Source organism: Charadrius vociferus, unplaced genomic scaffold, assembly GCF_000708025.1.
Source record: "Charadrius vociferus isolate BGI_N301 unplaced genomic scaffold, ASM70802v2 scaffold161, whole genome shotgun sequence".
NCBI lineage: Eukaryota > Metazoa > Chordata > Aves > Charadriiformes > Charadriidae > Charadrius > Charadrius vociferus.
This window is the reverse complement of record NW_009646928.1, coordinates 6,550,174-6,566,565: the sequence shown is the minus strand read 5'-3', so window position 1 is coordinate 6,566,565 and position 16,392 is coordinate 6,550,174. Positions and strand designations below refer to the sequence as shown.

At 38.0% G+C, this 16,392-nt stretch overlaps 1 protein-coding gene across 1 annotated transcript in view; it reads right to left on the bottom strand.

Moving 5' to 3' along the window:
* The window catches only part of KCNH7 (potassium voltage-gated channel, subfamily H (eag-related), member 7), a 255,356-nt gene that overhangs the window by 8,937 nt on the left and 230,027 nt on the right, over positions 1-16,392 (bottom strand). The window contains exon 13 of the mRNA XM_009894613.1: positions 1,931-2,179. Within this exon, the coding sequence (XP_009892915.1) occupies positions 1,931-2,179 (249 nt within the window). The remainder of the gene's footprint in view (positions 1-1,930; positions 2,180-16,392) is intronic.

Below are 16,392 nucleotides of genomic sequence, written 5' to 3'. Positions count from 1 at the left end.
ACTATAAGATATGGTATTGTACTGTTCTAAGCATCTTTTCAGATACTTCCATATACATGAGTAACCCCAGAAAAGCCCAACAGCAGCTACAACTTTATAGCCAATTATGGTCTTCCAGAGCTTGAAGAATCCTAGACTGAAGAATAAATCAATGCATAACTAGGTTAATATATAGATTACAGAAAAATTATGAGGTCTCCTCAAAAGACCCATACGTTTTAATGTTAAAAGTTGCATTTTAGGATTATGAGAGAGAAGTTTATGCAGTTTCTGCCCACATTATATAATACATTATTAATGTCCTTTCCATTCATCAGCAGTAACTACCAAAGCTTAAAACAAAGCTAAAGGTGATTAAATACATATCAGTCACAGTGGTAATGAATTGCAGTAGCTTTATACAAGTGCATTTGTATTCAAGATTTATAAGTTACCATACTATATGAGGATTATAAACACACATACATACGTGCAGTTTATTTCAAAATTTCATCGTGTTTATAACTACTTTTATGGTGATTTATAATCAATCTCTAATTAATAGCAGGAGTAAGAATTTAGTTTAAAACATATACCAATCAAAGCTGATCTTATTTTATTGACCTTGAAGTTTTTATGAAAGTTGCAAGAAAGGTAATGAGCTTTCACACACGTTACCAGAAGTGCTAGATTACAAAGTGGAAAAAGGAATGTGATCTTAATCAAAATATGTAACCTTTAGACATGCTAATTTTAGCTTAAATAAAATCTGTAATAGGTTGCCTTGGAAAATGTTGCTATAGCTGCAAGGACACATTTCTGGCTATTGGTAGGGGAAAGGTAAGCTTTCTAATTGCAGCATGTATGCAACAAGTTTATGTGGTGCAGATTTATATAGCCTTAACCCGAGGAGACCACACTTCACATATTCGTACCTTTGAGATCTAAAAAATACATTGTTTGGCCTGATTAATCATTAAGTTCATTTAAAATTATAGCCTAAAAGCCTCAAGTTTATTGAATGATGGTTAAATTCCCTCAATGGAAACAAACTGCTGAGGAAAACAGCTTTAAACAGTAAATATTTAATTGAAGAATTAAATGTTTACTTTAAACTGAAACAATTAAAAACAAAGTTTCAGCAATATTTAAACTGTATATTAATCCAGGGCTTTTCATTAATTTCCCTTCACATCACTGAGAAAATTAATATTTTAGTGTATTAGATGTAATTTTAATCATATGATTTAACTCTGTAAAAGTAACTGAGATTGCTTAGTAGTTTCTGATCATTTGTCATACACAAAAGCTCAAATTTTCATTCTTGTGGAACTTATGGAAGTCAGAATTTGTTCTGTGTGATGCAAAGGCACTCCTTTTAACCAACATGTGCAGCAAAATGGGATAGCATTCTTTCAAGCTATTATGATTTTTCCTTTTATTTAATTTTTGTTGTGCCTTATCAATACACAGAACAAAATTAGTTACCTGAAAATTTTTTTTTGTGTGCGTGTGCAACTATCACCAGGTTTATCTAGACTTTTTCACTATCATCCAACCCTGGCATATCAAACAACTTTTGAGAGATTCTTTACTGCTTTGAGTGCAGTTTTCATCCATGGGAACTCAATGAAGTCCAGTAGCAGTTGAGAATTTTAAGGAGTTTGTTCAAATTCCTAAGGCAGTTCAGTTAGAAGATGATTTAACAAAGCCTGGAATAGCCTTTAGGAGGTTCTGTTATCCAGTCCCACAGCCAGTGTATTAAACTAAATAAATCCTCTTGAGAAATAATAATTTTTTGATCTAAAATATTTTTTCTTGTTTAACTTTCAGAAAACATAAAAGTAAATATATGTAAAGAATCAATAGAACCATTCAGAAAATGATTTTTGGTAATCAGACTAAAAAAGACGTCTACTCAAACTTTACAAAACAGCAACAGGTAGATTACCTTTGCAAGAATTGCTTCTTTTGTCAATAAGTTCTTCTGTGGCATGAACCATTTCTTCAAAGTCCACCTCTGTGGTTTTCTCTGTTACAGATGGGTAATCAGCTATTCCTGAGAACAGGGGCTTTTGCTCATCTTCAATGGAGGACACAAAAGATGATGACCCACTTTTTTTCTCCTCAAAGTGTTTCTTAATAGATTGATAGTATCTGGTGGTGTCCCCTGAGGGTTCAGGATCACTCTGATCATTCTCTTTGAAATAATCTGTTAAATAGAAATAATTGTGTACAATAATATGCAGTTCATGAAATTGTGTTCTAGTTTATTCTGGTCTGAGGATGGAGATGATTATTATATCAGTTAGGAAGTTCACTGTCTATTAGAACAAATTACTTTAAAGCCTTTTTTGATTCCTGTATCAGAAGAGATTTATATTTCTTTTGAAGTCCTAGAAGACATTTGCATGTACGTAGTAAGGATTCATAGTCTCTAAACCATAACTCATTATGCAAACTTTGCTTATATCAAAACAGGAAAGGTTTTATCCAACACAGTCCTCCTGTTTACTTACTGTTTTTCCAGGTGAGGATGAGATTTGAGAAAGCTTTATATTCCAAAGTTTTAAAAAATAATTTATTATTTCATTCCCTCTTCTGATTTCTCACATTCTTGGGCATTTCTCACAGTCTTGACAGACTAACAGTCATGGACGTCAGACTCAGTATCAGAACTACTCATTTAAGTTATGCCTGCACAAAAGTGTCTTTGCCGATTATTCTTTACCCAGAAAAGGCAAATGTATTAATCAACCACTCAACCTCAAAATGTCTGGGCCCACCTAAAGAGAGAACATATTTCTCCTCGTTCATTACTGTCAAACCTATATTTAGGATTGATACGTTAGAGGGAAACCCTGTGGGTACAAAAGGAAGTGAGTTCCTTATCGGTCTTTCTGGGATCATCTCAAAAAACTTTTCAAAGTAGCCCAAATTCCTGAGCCTTTAGAATTAATTGCAATTATCTGAACAACCAATATTTTGCATAAGAAAAGTACGCAACGTGCCATGATATATGTGGTAGCAGAGTACCAATCAAGTTAAGAATGAATCTTTCATTAATCACATTCAGGATTTGTAGTGAGAAACAGCAGATTCAGTCCTCTTAAGAAGTGGCAAATAAAACTAGATTTAAAGCAGATGCCTTTAAAAACACATTGTAAAAATTAAATAGGATTTAAACCCAAGAATGATTGTTTATGAATATAGAGAACTCCCGATCTCTTTGCAGCATAAACTTGAAGCTAATTTCCAATTCAATATTTGGTTTTGCCTATTTTTAACTGAAATGTCAAGATAATTCCAGTTCTGCTATTTATTTAAAACACATTTAGCAGGGTAGTCTCAACAACATATAAATACTGTAACTAGTTTGCATTAACTTCCTGGGGAGACAGCATGATTTCCCATCTGCTTTGTGCTAATTACTAATCAACATAGCTCTGGAATGTCTGTAGTCTTTACAGCCTACAGCAGCGGTTAATACAACATTTAGCGTGTTCCCTAGGTCTCTTCTCTGTTTTCTGGTCACTATAAGGTAATGAAACTGTGGCCTCATCTAATCCTCTTTATCTGCACATAAAGAGAGTGCAAGATTTTTCCAGAGCACTCTGCAGGAGTCCAGACATCTGTGAGCAGTGAGGGAAGGCAATGGTGAACAAAATAAAACCAATACTAAAGCAGGCCTCCTGTAACTGTGCCCTCTAGGGTCTCCAAGGGCAATTAACACAGCCCTGGACTGAAGTGGCTTTATTTGGCTTCTGTTAAGCAGGATTACTAGCTATAAGCGATACTGGTGGCACTCGGATACTGCGAAGGCATCGACACAAATGCAAATGGACTGACAGTGTGAAGCTCTTGGGGGACGCTCAGACTGGAGAATCAAGTACCATGTTCTCTGCAATCCCATCTCCAAAACAGTACAAAACCAAAAGAAAGCTTCATAAGAAAGTTCTAATGTAGATGTCTCCTCTGGCTTTTCCTGTGGGAATATATGGTGAAATGCACACAGTCACACTACAGTAAATTGTCTTAATTACTTACTGCTTGACTGACTTCAACTTGTGAAAAATGCGTTCCAGTGAAAGCTTGAAATTACCATTTTTAAGGGTAATTTTTTATGTTCATGGGATTTTGTGCACTAACGGTAACTATAATGAGCACCCTGTGGAATACAAATCAATCAGTGGACTAATTTTAAGGGGAGGTCATTGAGACTAATGAAAAAAAATGTAGAGCAGCTGAAGTATAGTAGACTGTCTTATCTGTCATATTCATAGAATACTAAAATATCTAGAAACAAGAAGCCAGATTCTGCTAACAATTACACTGCTGTAAAACCAGGGTAATTCGATCAATATACCTGCATTTAGTCTCCATCTATATCAGAACAACAGAACATATTCTTTTCCAAATGCTGTCCAGGTATAATGAACTCACTGGCATTAGAAGGAAAGGGGAGTGCTTTATTCAGAATGTGAATTGCTCCAACTTCTCCTTCCTTTTGTGCTGAAATTCAGTCATTGGTTTGGAATTAATTTTCCAGAAGAGAAGTCTTCTATCTGTTAATGTGTACCTATGGATAAGTTCACTTTCTATCACACGGACTCCAAGTTTCAAAAGGTTTATTTTCTCCTTTCTCTTCTGTTTCCAAAATATATGTAATCATTAACACCCCCACCCCCACCCCCATCCTAGTGCTTCCTCCTTCCTTTTCTGGTAAGACGTTTCACTCTGATTTGGATTGCTAGAAACTTTGTTTTGCTGAAGATGATTATTTTGTAACTTCCTGCTTTACCAAACACGTACAAACAACATTTACACTCTTTACAGTACTTGTTTTAGCCTGTTCTGTGTTTCGGGTGCCTGCCAAGTTTACAGGCAACATCCTCTCATGTTTTCTGTCTGGAAATTCCAAAATCTTCATAATAATTATCAGAAGGTTTCTGTCCTGCTTTTTGCACTTGCACTGGCAAACGAAGGAAAGAAATGGAGTTGTTGTGAGGGCAATGAAATACAGTTACAATATAGACTCACAGAAACACTGGCGTAAAATCCAGCTTGGTGGGATGGTTACCAGAGATCAAACAAGTTTCTTTTGTGTGCCATGGTCAGCCTGTAGCATTGAAGTTTTGCATTATTCAGACAGAGGCAGTCTGCATGATCTAGACACATTTTCTCTTAACATATTAGTCTGCAGCAAACAATATTGGTGAAAGTGTCAGTAATATATTACACGTGGAGCAGCATTGTTTAACATTACTGTAATTTCATTAACTGGAATTTGTCGTACTTAATCAGGCTAACTATGTAGCCTAGTGTTTCAGAAGGTGGCAAACTTTTACTCCCTTTTTCAGCCATCCAATAAAAAGTCCCATAATATGCCTAGCCAAATTCAATTTTGTGCAGGAAATAAAGTGAATGACTTCCTCATCCCTGCAGAAAGCAATTTATATCCCAATCCATAAAACTGATAAGCCTTATCATTAATATGATCTGCATAACTATAAATCTGTTCAGCAGACATGACATCTTCCCTTTCCTTTGAAAAAACCTACCATATTATTTTATGCTACACAAAGTGCGTCTAAAGAGAAATGCACACTCTGACTTGGAAGGAGGAATGGTTGATTGCTCAAAAGGTCTGCAGATCTTCAGGTTCCCACCAAGTATTTTGATTCAACTGTTATTAGCTCTCTCTTATGTGATATTCACAAATATTACTGTGGTGGTCAATCTGTCTTTCCTACATATGAACAAAATATTTGCTAGGCATCATGACTATTTGTTATCTGTTCTTTAATTTAAAAATGTCAGTTACCTTGTCAGAGAGCAGAAAAATGCCTTATGTGCCCACCTATGCACCATGGGCAGCAAATATTTGGAACGAAACGTCAGTGACCCAGCATTTCAGATAGTATGTTAAATACCATACCATGAACAGGGCTGAAAAACTGCAAAAGCTCAAACATGAAAAAGACAAAAGCTGTTGATGCATAATTTGAACACTGATGTTTAAACCATGCCTATGTTTTCCACCATATAGATGGGGAGCAGCATAAAATCAGTCAGGGAAAATGCTAATCCTAATTTCTGAAATCACTGCTTTTCAGTGGTATAAGAAAAATATAATAAATACATAATATTTATGTAATATCAAAAATTACTGGTACTGTGGAGCAGAAGCAATATATAACGAGAAGTGATTCCAGAGAAGTCCACTCTAGTTGTATGCAGGCTAAACTACTCTATAGAATGCCATTCAGGGACTTTAGGATTATTAAATTGCTAATTAAAATGCTCCTAATTCTTTTTCCTTGCCATTTACTTCATACTAAGTTGAATGTGACTGCTGTGGAATATATGACTAAATATAACTGAATGCCTTCTAATGGTCTAGTGTCCTGGTTTGAGTGGCACAGGACTAATTTCTAATACTTTGGAAGACTGCACTTTTAGAAGACTCTAGTGTCTGAATTTCTGAAAATATTTACTTCATAGCCAGCTATGGTGTGTGGGTTTCAAGGTCTCAGTGTTTTTGAGCTCGCCAGGTGCAGGGATGAGGAGGAGTGAGACCTGGGCACTTGACCCAAGCTGGCCAACAGGGTTATTTCATACCGTGAACGTCACATTCAAAATAAATTAAAAGGTTTGCTGTGAAGTGCTCTCTCTCCCTTGATGGCTGCCATCCTGAGAACTTCTTGCCCCAGTGCCGGACCCTTGAGCCCTTCCCTTCCTCCCGAAGCTGTAACGCTCGCAGTGTCTGACATTTATTGTCCACTGCTGGGAGTGCACAGCTTCCTACCAATATAATTGGCTGAGTATAATCTTTGCATATTCTGTATTGGTATCGGGATCAATATTGGTTCTTTAGTGCTTTTTAATGTTAATTACCTAATCTTATTCTATTAAATCTGGTTATATTTCAACCCCTGGGTTTCCTTGTTTTTTTCCCAATTCCCCTTCCTGGGTGGGGTGGGGTCATCGGGTGGTAGAATGATTGTTTAAACAATAAATTGTTATGGGTTTCTCAAACCATAACAACTATGTAAAGGAAAAATATCAAAACCAAGGAAGCTGACTGCTTGTAAACATGAAAATGAAAAGCAACTCAGCATCTGGTCATTCAGTAGATAATTGTTGCTATGGTGAAGATATACCTTTTTGCTATATTTTTCATATATATCTAAGAATAAAAGAGAAAAGTTAAAATAATTTGTATTCCTTTAAGATATATTATTATAACAATGAAACCCATAGGCAAGATGCCTGACACTTGTTTCTGTTGCTATCCTTTCTCTGACTCGGGTCTTTCAGACTGAGTCTTTTACCCCAGTCTGCAATTAATATTTTTATTTGAAAATTACATTCATACTGGATGTTCCAATGACAGACTTCAGAATGAAGTTTTAATTCACAAGTTCTGTTAACAGTTTATTGCTTAATTTTAGTGGATTTAAAACCTTCAGAGAGAAAACTGTACTGTTTTGCAAACATTCTTATGGGAAACAGTATGAAGAATTTTAGTGGATTTATTTTCCAGTGGGAGAAGGATGTGATCCCCGTAATCTTTACAAATGCATGAGAAGAAATAGATAAAATTCTGGACTTCATTTTGTATGCAACATTTGAAATGAGAGCTACTCCACCTTTGCTACCAGAAAATTTGTCTGAAAACTGATTTTGGCCTTGTCTATAGAGACATTTAATCCTCCTTAAGCATCAGAAAGTACTATAATTTACCCTGAATTCACTTAAACAAACCTAGGGCATTTATAAATCTTGAATTTTAGTGCTTGAGCTTTTGTCTCTCAGAATCAACTTGGCCTACACTCAAAGTCCTGATGCACATCATAACATCCGGATGTCTGTCAAACCCAGCCTCAACTCATGTCCTGACAAGGAACGTCTCCCAGCAAAGATCATCTGAAAGTCCATTCCAGAAGATGAATGACTTGAACAAAGCACTCTACCATTTTTCAGCTGAAGAGAAATTTGTCCATTGTCAGGACAGTCTTCTATTGCCATCATGATCACCTCAGGTCGTGACTGGCAATCAGGGAAACTGAGAAGTGGGGCCTTCATAAACATTTTTGAGTGCCTGCTGAAAGCATAGCTTGCTCCAACATCTGCACATTACCAATACATCCCCGAGGACAAAATAGTACAGAAAAAAAGCAAAAACTTTTAAGGAAAGTCTAATCATAAAGTCCTTATAATTGATAACTTGAAGTGATAAGAAAGCATATATTAGTATCTCTAGAGGTTTTTCTTGCTCCTTAGTGAAACATCATTGATGATTATAGCACTGCTCAAGTTAAAGGAATGTCAAGTTATTAGTACTAGATAAAATACCTACTTTTTGGATGGGTTTTAATGCATGAAAACTGTATGGACAAAACATAAATTTGATGTGTGTGAAAAAAGAAAGCTGTGCCAAACATCTATTGGGTACCCTAAGAAGTTCAGATCTAAATATTTTCCAAATGGTCTCAGCTGAAAAAATAGAAATTAGTATTTTCAGGAAAAGTAGTTGATCCTAAAGATCTGAAAACAAACTGTACTCTTAAAATCTGCGGTGCTCTTTGTATAATAAGGGTCTCTGAACAGGAAAACTCTTTGTATATCACATATATTATAGTTATAATGCTTAGTACAGTGAGAGAATTAACATAAAGGCTGCCTTTCACATACACTTTATTTGCTTTTGTTAATCTAAATAATCTCATGGTATTCTGACGGTCAGTTGCACTAGAATTCAATTTTAAAAGTGGAAGGTTACACTTGCAGCTTTTTAGTTATAATTAAAAGAAGCAGTAAAGCACACAGTGCCTACTCAGTGATAAAGATATTTCTTCACATTTGAGGATCACAGGATTATAAATTTTAGAAATAAAAAAGAGCAATGTAATGAACACTGAAGTCATCACGTATTCATTAATAATTTAATTTAGCAACAGTGCCAGATTTTTATGGTAAGATGAGAACTAGCTGCATTACTACAAATTTTCCTTCTGTGAACATCATATACAGTTATGCCCTTCTACAGCATAATATCCAGCAGAACTTAGGTGAAACAAAGAACAAGTGAAAATAGATTCTTTCCATCAGAGTTTTTTTGTCTTAAAAATAATCTTTTGAAACAGATGCAGTTATATCAAAGCTTGGCCATTTTCAGAACATGGCAGAGACAAGAGTTCTTAAAGGTGCAAACACATTTCTTGAGACATTTCTTAAGCTGGTAGAAAGAATTTTTCTAAAGTTCCACCAGGCACATGGATTTATGTTATCTGTAAGTCCTTGTTCAGCACCTTGGCACAATAGATGTCTGTAGACCTTTTGGGCCTCACCGTTTGAAACAATGCCGAAGACTTACAATGGCTCCTGAAACTTGGGGTGTAGGAATTCTTATATTCTTCAGCACATGTTTGTTTTCGTCCTTCTCCCTCACTCCTACTCATTATGTTTCCCTCCAGATTTCCCACCTATCTTTAGGACCCCCTGCTTACAAAATGTGCTGTCAGATATGTGTGTGGTATTTGACTAACACGAAGGAAAAATGATACCTGTCTAGAAACTGATGCAGGAAGATTCCTATTCCTAGGAAAAGTAGGTTACTGGGGGTATTTTAGGACAGTTAAAACATCTTCTCATCTCAGTATTAAAAAGGAGTAAAGTTCTTATTTTCTGTGACTGTTTTTAATGATAGAAGATTCCTTTAATTCTAATTTCATTCATAATCTGGTACCTTCTAAGACTTCACCGGGGGACCTAAAGACACAAACTAGTGAAATTCCATTGCTATAGGAAGTCCCGGCAGTTTTGCTGAAAGGTTCCAGTAGGTTGGATAGTGATGTTGGAGGAAATGAACTGTACCGGACAGATCTGTTTGAACTATTCTTCTGCCTCAGTGCTGCTTGTGAGAGTTTGGTAAGTTAATGTGTTCTTTGCTGTGTTTCCTCTCTGAGCTATGAAGATTTGGATGATTCTGGAAATAGGGAACAGAAGATACCAAAACCTCTCCCCACCATCCTGGACTAAAGACTGGGTAACTTTTCCATAAGGAACTATGGTTCTATTTTTTTAAATGGACTAAGAAAGGAGCTGATTTTGAATAACTGAATTTGAGACACACTTAAAAAGCCAAGAATTTCAAAGTTGACCTGAGTATGCAATCCTTCATTTATTCTTTTGTGCCATTTTTAGTAAAATAAGTTAGGGACAGAGTTACAGCCTTATCTCTGAATTTTCCTTGCTCTGTCTGGGTTTGCATCAACTTTAATGCTAATCAGATAATAATGGAAGGACAATTCGTGATTTATACTTCAGGAAATAATACTATACTTAAAAAATCAGAAACAAAGAATTATAAACATGGGCCTCAGAAAGGATTCAGGGCAAGGGCCAAAGTATTTCTCCTATCAAGTTTAGAATTCTCTTCTCTTTTACAAGGAATTCAGCTTTCACTGTGGTATTATTACTCTTTTTTTTTTTTTTTCAGATGATGGCTATGGATATGTGTGACTGCATACAACATTTTGATCAGATTTGGCTTTGGGAAACAGCCTCTCTGGGAGCAACTCCTGGAAACAAGACTCTTTTGTGGAAGCACCCCGAGGTGGCTTCTAGGCACTGTGGTAACAAAAATAACAATAACAATAATAGCAGCAGATGGAAAACTGCAGTGATGGGCTCTCTGATGACCACATACTTTTTGTTGGGGGTTTCATGCTCAAGATAAGATGCTGGGGATATGAGGTCTTGTTCCAAGCTATATGCTGCCTGCCAAGATAGTAGTTGTTTCCTGGTCATTTAACCACCTGACACTATGGCCGAATATTAGAAACTTTTTTCAAATTAAGCCCAGGCAAACTTCATCAGCATAATACTAGCAGTTTAACACAGTTAAGTAAGAAAGAGTTTCAATTTTTGTCCAGATTCTTGCCCTACTTTCTTACTGGGGACACAGCACAGTGCTTGGCTGAGCCGTCTATTCATAAAGTAAGCATTTAAATAAATAAACTGGGGGAAGGGGACAAGAATGGGAGAGAGCAGGGGCAGGGGGCTGTTTCCCCATTCTCTTGGTACTGCTTCACCTCATACTTTTAGGAAGGAGAATCAATTCCTGAAAGATTTCCTTGACTTGTACATCGCCAGCCATGGCCTCTGGATACTTTGTGTAATAAAGCTATGTTAACATGGTTTGGCTTAGCCTGGGTAGTACCTACAAGCACTGCACACTTAAGACAGCTGTATTAATCAAGATTCAATTAGAAGTTTATTAGAGCTCTGGCTTCTGTGCTTACTTTGAGAATAGATCGGTAGATACTTCTGCAAAAGTCTGGTCAAGAAGCATGACGCTTCAAATTGAAATTAAGTACTATATAAGTCTGCTTTGCTAACAATATGCTAAAAATTAAACACTGCAAAATGCATTTTATATTCCACTTGATTGTTACACTCTGTGTCAACATGGGCAAGTACATGCAATAATTGTGTAACAAGATTTTGTAAGAGCTTTCTTTTGTGGAGTTTTAAAATCACATCCATGGAAATAAGAATTCCTTGTTATGAGTTCCCTGGGCCAGCTAACAAGAATTAAAGATTAAGCATTGCTAGCTACCTGAATCTCCAGTTAGTAATTTAACAATATAACTCCATTAGAGTTCTTATCATCCTCTCCACTAGAGTCTGTGGGATGATGTTCTTGGTTTTGGATCACAACTGAAAATCCGGAATAAGGATTTATTTCAGTGAGGTCATCATTACATTCCCAGTTAGTATGTCCACGCTGATTTATTTAGGCAGTATTTTAATTACCCTGGATAGGATGAAAAGATTTTATATGCCCTGTCAAAAGAACAAAGAGTGGCTATGATTTCGCTGTGTAACAAGTGTAGTTTTAGCCCCAAATCAGTTTTCTCCTTGGAAAGTACTTCATACCTGATTGCTTCTAGGCCTTCAGGAAAATTTCACGTGAGTGCCCAGAACAGGTCCAGAATTTTGACAGCCTTCAGCAAAGGGTTACATGAGTTAAAGTTAAACGCAAAGAATATCTTTTAATGAGAATAATTGGACACTGTAACAGTCCCAAGAAGGTTAAGAGTTTAGAGTCAACATTAACAAAAAGTTAAACAAGATGCCAGCACAAGTAATAATGCTTGAACTTCAGAAAAGTCTTTTCAAAGTGGCCAGACTGGCCGCTAAAATGAATGACAGATGCTCTCTCCAACCTCTCCCTTCAGGGAGAGAAGGATGAGCGAGAAGCAGACTTATGAGCCTATGACTTTAATGAAATATTAATAATAAAAAATAATAATAAAAAGATAATAGTATCAAAAAAGAAAATAATGAAATATATGCGATATATACAAAACCAGTATCAAGCTCCCAGGATGATGATCATGTCACCAGCAGGCACTGGGAAAGTCCCAGACTGGGACTTTCAGCAACAGACTGGAATTGGATTCTGGATCCGGATTCAGGAATGCACAGATCAGGATCAGAGGCAGACGAACAGACAGAGTCCTCCTCAGATGCTGGCGACTGAAGAAAGAGGGTGACTCTTTGATCCCTCATCTGTTATACTAAGCATGAGTCAGAAGGGATGGAATACCCTGCTGGTCAATTTTGGGTCACCTGTCCTGTCCACTTCTCCCCACAGGTGTGACCCCTCTACACTTTTCCACTTCTGACCCTCCAACGGGGCAAATGACAGTTAGCTGACCTTGGGTGTTATAGCAATAAGTATAAGCAAGAGCCTCTCTGCATACCGTGCCTTGGTATGAATTATAAATATGAGGTCTTATCACTCTGGAAGCGGACTACTGTCTGAAAAATCGTAGAATGATAGAATGGTTTAGGTTGGAAGGGACCTTGAAGATCATCGAGTTCCAATCTCCGTGCCATGGGCAGGGACACCTCCCGCTAGACCAGGATGCTCAAAGCCCCATCCAGCCTGGCCTTGAACACCTCCAGGGATGGAGCTTCCACAACTTCCCTGGGCAACCTGTTTGATTAGATTAATATCTAATCTAAATCTGCCTCCTTCCAGTTTGAAGCCGTTCCCCCTTGTTCTATCAAATACACAATTTCAGAGAGTTCAGTTGGTTAGAAAAAGCTTAACTGAAAAGTAAAATTGCTGAAAAGAAAATTGTTTCTATTTTACCTCACACCGGGACACAAAGCCTCAAGTTTTCAAGCTTTCAGTGTGCTTACTTACACTCTGCCTGTAACTGTTGCATTTTTCGCCTCTATGTTTGGATTTCATATTGATGTAACCAACTCTAGTGATGCCCCATTCAGCATGGGATAATAGATCTGCACTCATAACTAGCAGAGCAAAAGAAACTTCTTGCCCCTATGTATTTCCCTTGAAATTAGCAAACTCCCACAGAACTACTAGAGGAAAATGAGAAACGAGCAAGCGAGGATTGTATTCTGCACTGCTGAAAGAGACAACTGAATGTAGATGGAGCAGGTTATTGTCCCTCAGATTTTAGCAGGATTCTAACTTGCCAACCCAGCTGAGAGCTTTATTTGGAACTGCCAGGCAGGAATACTGCTTATTTTAGGCAGTCATGGAGAGTTTCTTGGCTGACTGTCAAGCATCTATGGCAACTGGCTAAGGCTGCACCTGCACCTGTGCAAGGAATATCATTCATTATTCTGAAAGACTTGCAATGAATTTCTTTTGGCTGAGCACAAGAATAAGCTGTTATGTAGTGTGTGTGTGTATTTTTGCAGGGGACCTCTTCTGGTATTGCAGTCCTTTCTGGAAACCAGAGAACAAGCTGGTACCTCAAGTCGCCTTGTACTCTTTAAAATCACATTGTGGCAGAGCCCAGTGTACCAACTAAGATCAATTTTTGTTGACACAGGTAAGAAATGGTGGAAACATGTATAGATGGAGTAAGAAGGTCTTGCGTGGAGTTGGAAAAGTAGTGGTACTAACTGCAGATGCGTAACAGAGCGCTGTGTTGATTTTGTTTAACCTCTGATAAAACTTGTGCAGGAATAGTTACCATGGCAACAAGGTCCAAATCAGGCTAGCATGAACTAAATGCTGAGATAACACAATCCCATTTTTAGCACTCAAAAAGGGAGAAAATCGCTGATGATCACACTAAAGATGGAAACAATACAATTTCAAGCTGCATGATATGCTAGTAGGTCAACAGCTGAAAGTAAAGAATGCCAGCAAGAAGACCATTTTATGAGCACCTCCCCCCCCTAATTACAAATCAATAAGAGTTTAGTGTGACATAAAATATCAAACCACAAAAGTGAGCATGCTGGGTGTCTCTATCCTGTTTAAAGTGTAGTTCTGAGGTCAAAATATGATTGTTAAAAGTCATCATGCAACACATACTTTTTATCTGTAAGAATACCATCACCAGAAATGTATTTGCCAGGTGTGTGTTTAGGAACTCTGTCTTTTCTGCACCCTGAGTAAGTCTGCAGATGACACCAAGCTGGGTGGAAGTGTTGATCTGCCTGAGGGTAGGGACGCCATGCAGAGGGATTAAGACAGACTAGATCAATGGGTGAAGGCAAACTGTATGAGTTTCAATAAGGCCAAATGACAGGTCTTACACTTTGGCCACAACAACCCCTGCCAATGCTACAGGCTTGGGGAGGAGTGGCTGGAAAGCTGCTCAGCAGAGAGGGACCTGGAGGTGTTGATTGATAGCCAGCTGAACATGAGCCAGCAGTGTATCCAGCCAGCAGTGTATCAGGATCCTGGCCTGTATCAGGAATACTGTAGCCAGTAGGACCAGGGAGGTGATTTTACCCCTGTACTCGGCACTGATGAGGCCGCATCTTGAGTAGTGTGTTCCGTTTTGGGCCCCTCACCGCAAGAAGGACATTGAGGTGCTGGAGCACGTGCAAAGAAGGGCAACGAAACTGGTGAGGGGTCTGGAGCACATGTCTTATGAGGAGCGGCTGAGGGAACTGGGGTTGTTTAGCCTGGAGAAAAGGAGGCTCAGGGGAGACCTTATCGCTCTCTACAACTATCTGAAAGGAGGTTGCAGAGAGGTGAGAGTCGACCTGTTCTGTCAAGTAACAGGTGATAGAACAGGAGGAAATAGCTTCAAGTTGCACCAAGGGAAGTTTACATTGGATATTAGGAAGAGTTTCTTTACTGGAAGGGTCATCAGGCATTGGAACGCGTTACCCAGGGCAGTGGTGGAGTCCCCATCCCTGGAGGTATTTAAGGGTCGTGTAGATAGAGTGCTCAGGGACATGGTTTAGTGGTGGGCTTGTCAGTGTTAGGTTAATGATTGGACTAGATGATCTTACAGGTCTTTTCCAATCTAGGAGATTCTGTGATTCTGTGATTCTGTGTTTCTACTCTAGTCCTTCTGAGGCACTCTGCAGGATCATCCCCAAATATTTATCATTATAGACTAACTGTGCTGGATCAAAATATGATGCCACTGCCTCCTATATATAAAGTGTTGAAATCAATAGAATAAAAGTTTACAAGCCAGTAGTAACCTCTAGTAGTTTACAACCTCATACAGGATGTAGGTTGGGCCACAGAAAAGTGACATTGAAGGTCTATGACTATGAGGTGTCTGCTGCACCTATGGCAATATATAGGGAATCTGAACAGGGATCAGAGAGGGATAGTAAGCCAGTGGCCATATATATACCTAGCTCTTGGCAAAGAAATCTTACAATTGCACCTTCTTGTCAGATGGACTTCCAATGTACCACACTTCTGTCTAACTCAGACATTACCAGATACTATACAGTCATTACCAGCACTAAGGAGCTTGTTGCCAGTCTTGTCTCTTCTTCCCCAATGGTGCAAGTTGTGGTTTTTTTTTTCAAAGACAAAACTGTGGGAAATTACATTCTTTCAAAAGTAATGCAAATAAAGGTCTCCAAGAGGATCTTCAGTGTAATCTACTGCGCAAGAACCATAAAAGCCTAGGGGTCTTGGTACCACACTGAGACCTGAGGAGCCTATTTGTAATTCTGCAGCAGGCACAACATGAAAGATCGCTTCCATCTTGTCTAGGTGGCAGCATATGTTTTCTCATAAGAAATGTGAAGGTTATTCAGGCAAAGCGCCTCTGTCAACAGATTCTTTGTGAAGAGCAGATTGAATATTTCATGGGGACATTTTCCTGACAGATTTGTTGTCAGTCTTGGCTTCCTGCCCTAAAGACGCTTTCTTTGATCGAACGGCAATGTCATTGTTCTGAGTAGCCACACTCTGGATTAAAGTCTTCCTTCCTTGAGCATTATACCTGCTATACATGTTTAAAGTGTTCCCATTTATTATCAGCTACTCTGCAACTCTAAAATTGGTATTATGCTGCATTTAGGTTTGGGGTTTAACTGTGGACTGTGAAAGACAGGCATATCAGAAACAGTAATTTGTCAGACAAACCGTTG